At 41.9% G+C, this 10,008-nt stretch overlaps 2 protein-coding genes across 2 annotated transcripts; one reads left to right on the top strand and one right to left on the bottom strand.

Annotated features, from left to right (window-relative positions):
• The first annotated feature begins 1,644 nt into the window (after positions 1-1,644).
• Positions 1,645-2,580, top strand: LOC136066154 (uncharacterized). Its single transcript, XM_065770014.1, has one exon. The coding sequence runs from the start codon at positions 1,645-1,647 to the stop codon at positions 2,578-2,580; it is 936 nt and encodes a 311-aa protein (XP_065626086.1).
• Positions 2,581-5,885: 3,305 nt separating this feature from the next.
• LOC136066162 (uncharacterized) lies at positions 5,886-7,143 on the bottom strand. The gene is made up of 2 exons (XM_065770032.1): positions 6,693-7,143; positions 5,886-6,609 (listed from the first exon to the last, which is right to left on the bottom strand). Exons 1-2 carry the CDS (start codon positions 6,738-6,740, stop codon positions 6,094-6,096), a joined length of 564 nt encoding a protein of 187 aa, XP_065626104.1. The 5' UTR covers positions 6,741-7,143; the 3' UTR covers positions 5,886-6,093.
• Between the last annotated feature and the right edge of the window lie 2,865 nt (positions 7,144-10,008).

Consider the following 10,008-nt stretch of genomic DNA (forward strand, 5'->3'; position numbering starts at 1 on the left):
CCTCGTCATGACCGTCAATCGGCGCCTGCAATGCAACCTTCATTAGTCCAACACATGCAGTCTATGGCCGCAGTCATGGCAGAATTAACCCGCCAAAACCAGGAATTGAGAAGGGAAATTAACCTTAGGGGGCAACGTCAGGAGGTCTATGGAGAAGAGCCTGGTCAGAACCAAGCAAATGGGAGAAATGTTGAGTCAGAAAGCCAATCGAGGGGTAATGCACCAAGAAGAATGCCACACTTAGAAAGGGAGATGGATCAAATGAGGAAAGTTATGGCTGAGATGAGGGAAAACATGAGAAGGGCAAATCCTATAGAGGATCTAGTTCACCGAACAGACTCCCCCTTCACAGCCCCTATCAATGGTCATCCTTTACCTCCGAAATTCAAGATGCCTTCCTTGGATTCATATGATGGGATGCGTGACCCATTTGACCATATCGCTACCTTCAAAACTACCATGCACCTTCAAGGGGTTCCAGATGAGATAATGTGTAGAGTTTTCCCTACCACCCTTAAGGGACCCACTCGAGTCTGGTTCAGCAAGATACCCCCAAACTCAGTAAGTTCTTTTGAGGAGTTAAGCAAATTGTTTGTTAATAACTTCATTGGAGGACAAAGACACAAGCGTTCCTCGTCTAGTTTATTGACTACAGAGCAAGGGGAGAATGAAAGCTTGCGGTCCTTTATCACGCGCTTCAACAGGGAGGCTTTGACCGTGGATGAGGTGGATGACAAGTTATTGCTGGCAGCTTTCCATAATAGGGTCAACTCTGACTTGTTTATACATAAACTTTATGAGAAGGAACCTCAGTCTATGGCTGAACTCATCCATTCTGCCCAAAATTTCATGAATGCAGAGGATGTGATTATAGTTAAGAAAAGGAAGAGGGCTGAGAGAATGGAAACAAATCCTGCTCGTCATTCTGAACAGGGTCCTCGTTCGAAGAAGGGACGAACGGAGGATAAGAAAGACCGAGAGAAGAAAGCAGGTCCATCAACGAGGAACCAACAATACACTCCTTTGAACGTGCCGCTTGAGCAAGTCCTTATGCAAATCAAAGACGAGCCTTCCTTAAAGTGGCTAGAGAAGATGAAGGGAGATCCCAACAAGCGCAATAAAAATAAGTATTGTCATTTCCATAGAGATCATGGGCACGACACGGACGAGTGCTTCGATTTGAAGCAACAGATTGAGAATCTCATCAGACAAGGGAAGCTGAGAAATTTCCTTGGACGAGATCACAAGGACGAGAAATTGAAAGGGAAGGTAGAAGAATCATCACGACCACCACTCGGAGAAATAAGAATCATTCTAGAGGGTAGTTTTGCAGGATAGTCATCCAAGTCAAAGAAAGTATACTTGAAAGCAGTGCAGAGCGTTCAGCTCTCTAGACGATCACTGAGTGCAAGGACTACAGACGAGTAGGCGATCACCTTCACGGACGAGAATGCAAAGAGAATCCATCACCCTCATGACGATGCTATTGTCATCACCCTCCTTATTGCGGACTACAAGACTAGAAGGGTGTTTATAGATAATGGGAGTTCTGCTGATATTTTGTATTATCCAGCCTTTCAGCAGATGAGGTTAGGACGAGACTTGCTCCGACCAGCAAGCTCCCCCCTAGTAGGTTTTGGTGGAATGAAGGTGCAACCTGTGGCCAGTATTTCATTACCAGTGACAGTGGGGGCATATTCGCAGCAAGTTACCAAAGATGTGAACTTCCTTGTGGTAGATTGTTCATCCTCTTACAATGCAATAATTGGGAGGCCGACCCTAAATAGGTGGAAGACAGTTACATCTACCTACCACTTGTCAGTCAAGTTCCTGACGGAACATGGGGTAGGCCAAGTACAGGGGGACCAATTAGCAGCAAAAGAGTGTTATCTAGCCATGCTGGCTACGGACGAGCAAATTCAAGCAATGAATATTGAAGAAAAGAAAGTTGTGGCAGAACCCTTTGAAGTGTTGGAAGATATTCCTTTAGATGATAATAACCCTGAGAGGTGTACCAGGGTTGGAGCAGATCTGGAAGCGAAGATCAAGAAGGATCTCATTTGTTTTTTAAAAAGAAACAGAGATGTGTTTGCATGGAGTCACGAAGACATGCAGGATATAGATCCTAGTGTCATTACCCATCGTCTGAGTGTATGCCCTTCCTCCAAACCAGTACGACAAAAGAAGAGGGTGTTCACCCCAAAGAGAGACAATGTTGTTAAGGAGGAAGTTCAGAAGTTAATTGTGGTGAAGTTCATTCGAGAGGTATACTATCCTGACTGGTTAACCAATGTGGTCATGGTCAAGAAGGCGAACGGCAAGTGGAGAATGTGTGTTGATTTCACTGACTTAAACAAGGCTTGTCCCAAGGATAGTTACCCGTTACCACGCATTGATCAGCTGGTAGATTCTACTGCAAGCCACAAGTTGCTCAGTTTCCTGAATGCTTTCTCTGGATATAATCAGATTAGGATGGATGAAGCGGACCAAGAGAAGACGTCCTTTATCACCAGCCAGGGATTATTTTGTTATGAAGGGATGCCTTTCGGTTTGAAAAATGCTAGAGCAACATACCAATGACTGGTTAATCATTTGTTTCGTCCACAGATCAGGCAGAATATGGAAGTCTATATAGACGATATGTTGGTGAAAACTCAGGACGAGGATAGGCATCTGGACGACTTGCAGGAAACATTCGACAGACTGAGGCAGTATCACATGAAGTTGAACCCTAGAAAATGTGCTTTTGGAGTATCATCAGGGAAATTTCTAAGGTTTATGGTCTCCTACAGAGGAATCGAAGCAAACCCTGACAAAATTCAAGCAATATTGAGTATGAAGCCTTCGAGCAATGTTAAAGAAGTCTAGTCCCTCACCGGACGAGTTACCGCCCTCAACAGGTTTGTTTCTAAAGCTACTGACAAATGCCTGCCATTTTTTAAGGTTCTTAAAAAAGCATTTGAATGGACCGACGAGTGTCAGAAAGCTTTTGAAGATTTGAAAACATATCTCACCAAGGCCCCTTTGTTAAGCCCGTCCATGCAAGAAGAAGAGTTGTTTTTGTATTTGGCAGTCACCTCACACGCAGGGAGTTTAGCACTAGTGAGGGAAGAAGACAAGGTACAAAGACCTGTATACTATACTAGTAAAGCACTGAGGGGAGCGGAAGGACAATATCCGTTAATGGAGAAATTGGCTTTTGCATTGAGAACAGCCTCCAGAAAACTAAGGCACTATTTTCAGGCTCATGTCATTAACGTCATAACAGATCACCCACTCAAGAAGCCAATGAACAAACTAGAGGCTGCAGGATGTTTGATTCAATGGGTCATCGAGCTCAATGAGTTTGACACAAAGTACCAACCGAGGCATGCCATAAAAGCTCAAGCTCTGGCAGATTTCATTGCAAAGTTTACCTTAAATTGTGACGAGGCGGGTGAGAAGGAAAATATCAAATGGGTCATCTATGTGGATGGTTCATCTACACAGTACGCAGGAGGAATAGGTGTGGTTTTGCAATCTCCAGAGGGGGACAAACTAAAACACAAAGTTCGTTTGCAGTACCAGACAACTAATAATGAAGTTGAGTATGAAGCTCTTCTCAAAGGGATGGAATTGGCCAAGTCCGTAGAAGTGAAGTCACTCCTCGTCTTGGGAGATTCTCAGTTAATTAAAGGCCAAGTGAATGGAATGTTTGAGGCTAAGGAAGAACAAATGAGGAAGTATCTAAACAGAGTGATGCACCTTATAAAAAAGTTTGAGATAGTTAGCTTCGTTCAAATCCCAAGGGAGGAGAACATGGAAACTGATGCTTTGGCGAGAGAAGGCTCGGCGGGTGAAGTCATAGACAAATTTGATGACATTCAGTATATGCCAAGTATAGACATCCCAAAAGTACAACAGGTGGAAAATAGAGCAAATTGAATGACTCCAATTGTGTCATACCTAAAAGACGGACGACTCCCAAAAGAGAAGGACAAAGCTAGAAAGCTGAGGGCAAGGGCGGCCAAGTACATTCTTATGGACGAGATTCTTTACAAAAGAGGTTTTTCCCAGCCTTATCTCAGGTGTTTAGCCCCAAACAAAGCGAACTACATAATAAGAGAAATTCATGAAGGAGCATGTGGCAATCACTCAGGAGCCAGGTCGCTCGTCCACAAAATCGTCCGTGCAGGATATTATTGGCCAAACATGCAACCTGACGCTAAGGCCTACGTCAAGGTCTGCGATCAATGCCAAAGGTTTAGCAACGTCCCCAGGCAACCATCAGAGTACTTGACTCCAATGACGGCCCCGTGGCCTTTTGCACAATGGGGACTAGACATTCTGGGTCCATTTCCACTAGGTGTAAGACAAATGAAATTCCTCGTGGTTGGTATTGATTATTTTACCCAGTGGGTAGAAGCAGAATCCTTGGCCAACATCACACAACAAAATGTCAAGAATTTTGTGTGGAAGAACATTGTGTGCAGATTTGGAGTACCTAGGGTGCTAGTATCGGACAACGGACGACAATTTGACAATGCACTTTTCAAAGATTTTTGCATAGACTTTGGAATTCAAAATCACTACTCCTCACTAACCCACCCACAAGCTAACGGCCAGGCAGAAGTTGCAAACCGATCCTTGTTAAAAATAATCAAAACTTGGCTTGAGGGGGCTAAGGGAGTATGGCCAGATGAGCTACTAGGTGTTCTGTGGGCATATAGAACGACAATGAGAACTCCTACAGGAGAAACTCCTTTCAAGCTAGCATATGAAACTGAAGCAGTTATACCCGCGGAAGTGCACATGGCCAATCATAGGGTGACAACCTACCAGGACGAAGCTAATGATGAGCAACTCTGTTTGAAACTCGATTTAATAGACGAGGTAAGGACGAATGCTGAGCAAAGGATGGCAAGGTATAAAAACCTTATGGCTAGGCGGTATGACGCAATGGTAAAGCCAAGGCGATTCAACATAGGGGACCTCGTCCTAAAAAGGGTTTCCTTAGCAACACAGAACCCAGCTCATGGGAAGTTGGGACCAAATTGGGAAGGCCCCTACAGAGTCGTCAACTGCAAAAGATAAGGATCCTATTACTTGGAAGCCCTTGATGGGAGGAAGTTGGAGCATCCTTGGAATGTGGAGCACTTGAGGAAGTACTATCAGTAGAATGCCAGCCTGGAGGAGCATGACTCTGGACGAGCTCAGGGATTTAAAAATTTTATTATTATATTTTGTGTGGCTTTGTTATTATGTTAAATTTATGGACAACGTTATAGTTTGTGTAGTTTAAATAAAGGCACTAGCCTCTAGAGTGTATGCCTCGTCTTAAAACAATACTTTATGTTATGTATATAATGTTGTGTGCAATATTGATTTTCATGTAGCTAAGAGATGAAAAGCTCAAGACGAGAAAATTCTCTAGACGCGGAGATGTATCGCCAAATTTTTTCAAGGCAAATTCGTCCAAATAAAAAGACGAAGTGAAATTTATGCCATCCAAGTAAACTCGTCCAAATCAAGGGACGAGGTAAACTTGATATCCAGGCGAACCCATCCAGGTAAAAGGACGAGGTAAAACTTACGCCGTCAAGAGGTTAACATTTACTCGTCCATACAATGGACGAAGTAAAATATTATGCATGTCCCAAGTATGAACGAGGAAATGCATAGACGAGTGTCTTTGGAACCAAAAATATTTTGGTCCATGGACGAGTAAAAATGCAGAGTCTCAGGATGAAAATTGGCAAAATCAAAAGATGAATAATGTTGAATTACTACCTCATATGGATAAATCACACTTAGTGAAATTCCAACAAAAATGGTAAAAATATATGTAAAATGGACGAGCTAAGCATCAAGTCTAGCATGTGAAAATAAAGACTCGTCCATGCACATATTAAAGAAAGATAACAACATTCATTCAACTGTTTCAAGGGCGGACAACTAATGTCCAAACACCCTTGTAAAATTAAAATTTGTTTTACGTAAGCTCGTCCTTAAATTATGGATGAGCCGAATGTACTTGCATTACATAGAAGGGTCCTAAAACAATGGACCAAAAAAAAAAAAAAAGAGAAGTACAAAACATTGAAACATTTCTTCTTAAGTCTGGGGAGCATTGTCATTTGAGGCGTCTTGAGGAGGAAGGGTTGTAGCATCGTCTTCAATATTGGCGTCTTCAGAACCTGTTTGAAGGAGAGAGCTGGTAGCAGGATTGAGGTTAAGTTTAATGGAGCTGAAGTCCACTTCAGGGAAGTTTTCCATAGCATCCATCCTAAAGTCTTCAAAACCAGCTGCATAATTGTTGTCTAGAAGATCAATGTATTGCTTGGACGCCTTAAACTCGGTCACTGCATCTTCTTTCGCCTTGGTGAGAAGGATACTCAGCTCGTCATTCTTCTTCTGCATATGATCAAGACGAGTATCTTTCTCCACCACATCAGCTCTCAGCTCCTCAACCAGGTTTTGTGCCTCCTTCATCTCTTCCTTAGCTTTAGCAGCTACTTCAGCCCATTTCTTCGACTCGTCCTTCACTTCTTTGATTCTCGTCTCCAGCATGATTCTCGTCCTATCCAACCCAGTAGCTTGCCTAGACGCCGCTATGAATTTGGACATGGCCTGCAAAAACGATTACAATAATTAACAGATAGAAAGACGAAGAATCTTGAAATGACAGACGAGGTAAAGATATTTTTACATACCTTAAAAAGATCATGAACACCAGAGTGTTCAAAATCCTTCAAAGACATGTCATAGCAAGTGTTTATGTCCTCGTCCGTGACAGCGTTCTGGAAGCGCTCCCAGGCAAGATCTTCATTCTCAATGATGTTTGAAGATGCCCTTTGGGAAGGTTGGGACGAGGTAGATACGATCGTCTTAGGCGGAGGAGACTTGGACGGAGTCACATCAACTGGGTAGACGAGTCCACGTCAAATACTTGAGTGGGCTACTGGGACGAAGGGGGCTTAGGCTTAACAACTCGAGACGAATCATGCCTTCCCTTTTTGCCTCGACGGCTAGGGAGGCTTCCTAAATCCAAATTTTTCGATATAGTTTTCCTCTTCTCCCCAGCCGATGAACGAGTTTGAGCCTGAGTTTCAAGACGGCCCTCTTCCACCAGAGTGTCTTTTCCCCTGTTTTCCTTCAACATTGCCATTCCTGAAGCAAATTAAAATAAATGAGTGACAGACTATAGGAAGCTGAATAAAAGTTAGACAAATATCATGAAAAATGTTTACTTTTTCGCACTGTAACTTCGTGGGCAATTGCCTTGTTCAAGGGATTAGGACCAAACCCCCACTTAAAAAGATTGCGTAGATTAACTAAAGAATGAAAATTTATGTTGGTGTGAAGGCGAGCCCTATGGACGCGATCACGATGAAACTTGCTCAAGGATGGACGTTTAACACCTGTGAAACAAATCACGAATTAGACGTTTGGATAAAGTATAAAAAAGAGGGAAAGAAAAGTAAAAGGGGAAGGACGTACTTTCTGGATGCAGGTTCCCTAAATCTCCTGAGTAAGGAGCAAAGGGGTCCCTTCCAACCTCTACAGGATTGCCAGTCCAAAAACCAGAGACGAAAATAAATTCTGTCTTCCAATTCCTGTCAGACAAGGCTAGGGACTTGATTAATCTACAGTCTCTGCCCCTTGCTATAAATTGATGAAAGCCAAGAGATTGGCTTATCTAAGAAGGCTTATAGCAAAAAATAAATTCGTCCACAGTAAGAGAACGGTCCTTCCCAAACACTTCATTCCACAAAATTTGCATTGAGATAATCAATCTCCATGCATTTGGATTAAACTGGCAAACACCCAAACCTAACCTAACTAGTAATTCTCTAGCAAAGGAATTTAAAGGAAATCTAAGGCTTCCCAAGAAGTAGGCTTCACAGACGCCTATTCCAAAACGGGGGTTGCAGCACCATTCTCCACGGATGGCTAACCTTGGGTTAAATTCGTCCAGAATCTGATACCCGCCTTAAGGTTTGAGAGCCTTTGCTCAGATGTTTTAGAATGGACACCTACTACACAACTTTAGACGATTTCCTCTTCGTCTGTAGGGTTGGACGAAGGAACTTTAGACGAGGTACCAGCCTGGGAACCTGAAACTTTCCTAAGTTGCTCCTAAAGAGCTTCTACAGGAAACCCAAGGACGCCAGAGATGTGCTCTTCGTCCGTAGAGCCTCCTTTGCTACTGTCACTACTGCTAGAACCACTATAACTAGAGGAATCTTGATACTCGTCTATAGCCCTATCTGTACTATTGCTAGACGAGAATATAATGGTAGACATTTTAAGGAAAAAGGAAAGCCTAAAGGAAGGAAGAGAGTACCTGGCTCTAGACGCGGAGAGACTTCTAGACGAGGTTCTAGACGAGGAATTTCGAGAGGAAAATCTTTGTGAATGTGAAGGGCACAAAAGAGATTCCACTATTTATAGAGAACCAAGTGGGGTACTTGAAGCGACACAGGCCAATCAAAAGAGACCACGTGGCTTGTGCCTCAAAAGAATAAAACGACGCAGCTAAGAACCAACAGAACTACAACACGTGGCACATTCCGTCAAAAAAAAAAAAAAAAAGAAAAGAAAAGAGAGGGAACGAGAAAATGAGTTATAAACCAATGCTTCCTTAGACGACCTATGGACTGGGGGCAACTGATGGTGTCACCAAAAAAAAGCAATTGCTAAACTCGTCCATGTAGCTCATCCACAGGAAAGCAGCCCGTTTTACTGTAAGCTCGTCCATCCGTCTGTCCGGATGGACGAGCTCGTCTTAGGATTGGCTCGTCCATCAAACCAACAAGATGGACGAGGGTCCTGAAAATCTTCTTTGCACTCCACTTGTTTACTAGAATGCAACTGTTTCTCCTTTGAAAACGGGAAGTAACCTCCATAGCAGTTATGGGAGTTACCTCAGAATCTCCCAAAGTATGCAACGCTTAAAGAGATAACTGCCTCAAAAAACACTATATAAGGGCTCTTCTTCTGAAACGCAAAAGGTAACTCAAAAAAATTGAACACTCAGAAAATTCCTTCCCTTCTTGAGAATTGAGAATTCACTAACTTTACCATCAGAGGATTTTTGGCCGACCTCCACCGGTCCCCTCTGACTTGTTTTCTTTCTTCAAGATTTGGTTTGTGGATCATTACGTTTGGAAATTTTAGCCTACTGATTCTTCATCATCATCAGAATAGATGGTTGAAAAAAAAAAAACTATGTTAAATTTTTAAGAAGACATAAAAAGATAAAAAGGCAATGTGAAATGAAGTGTCGGAAATACTTATTTAAGGGTCTATTTGGAATCCACTTATTTTACTAAAATTGAAAACTTTTTATTAAATAGTACCAAAAAATGTAGTGAGGCTCATGAATAGTATTAAAAATAAGCTGAATGATAAAATAAGTTGGCAAAAATAATTTTTGCCAAACACACACTTAGTATCCATGTGGATTAGGATGAAAACTCACGCGCTTGCGTTTTTTGCCTTTTTTTTTTTTTTTTTTTTTGATTAGTGCCTCTTGCACTGTTCATGTCTTGCACTGTTCATGGGACATGAACAGTGCCATGAACAGTGCATTAAGGCAAATGTACAATGTTTGGGGGAGTGAACAGTAACCCAAAAATTATTTTTTTATTATTTTCAGTAATAAGTTTTCTGTTCTCAGTAAAATAAGTAGTATTCAAACACACCCTTGGTAAAATAATCAAACCACGGATTTATGATAGTCATTCATACCTTTGATACTTTTGTGTCTATGCATAGTTCATTAACCAATGAAATTATTTCTTTAATAAATTTTTGGTTATGTCTCAATATAACTGGGAAATTATTGTGTACTCTCAGAATATCATAAATACGTACTTTCTCCTCTCACGTGAATAGTGGGTTCCACCATTCATATGAGAGGAGAGAGTACGCATTTATGAAACTGCAGGAATATCTAATAATTTTTCCAATATAACCAGTCTTCTTTCATTAATGTTTCTCCAAAAAAAAAAAAAAAAAAAAAAA

The sequence above is a fragment of the Quercus suber genome, unplaced genomic scaffold, assembly GCF_002906115.3.
Source record: "Quercus suber isolate HL8 unplaced genomic scaffold, Cork oak 2.0 scaffold_123B, whole genome shotgun sequence".
In the NCBI taxonomy this organism is placed as follows: domain Eukaryota; kingdom Viridiplantae; phylum Streptophyta; class Magnoliopsida; order Fagales; family Fagaceae; genus Quercus; species Quercus suber.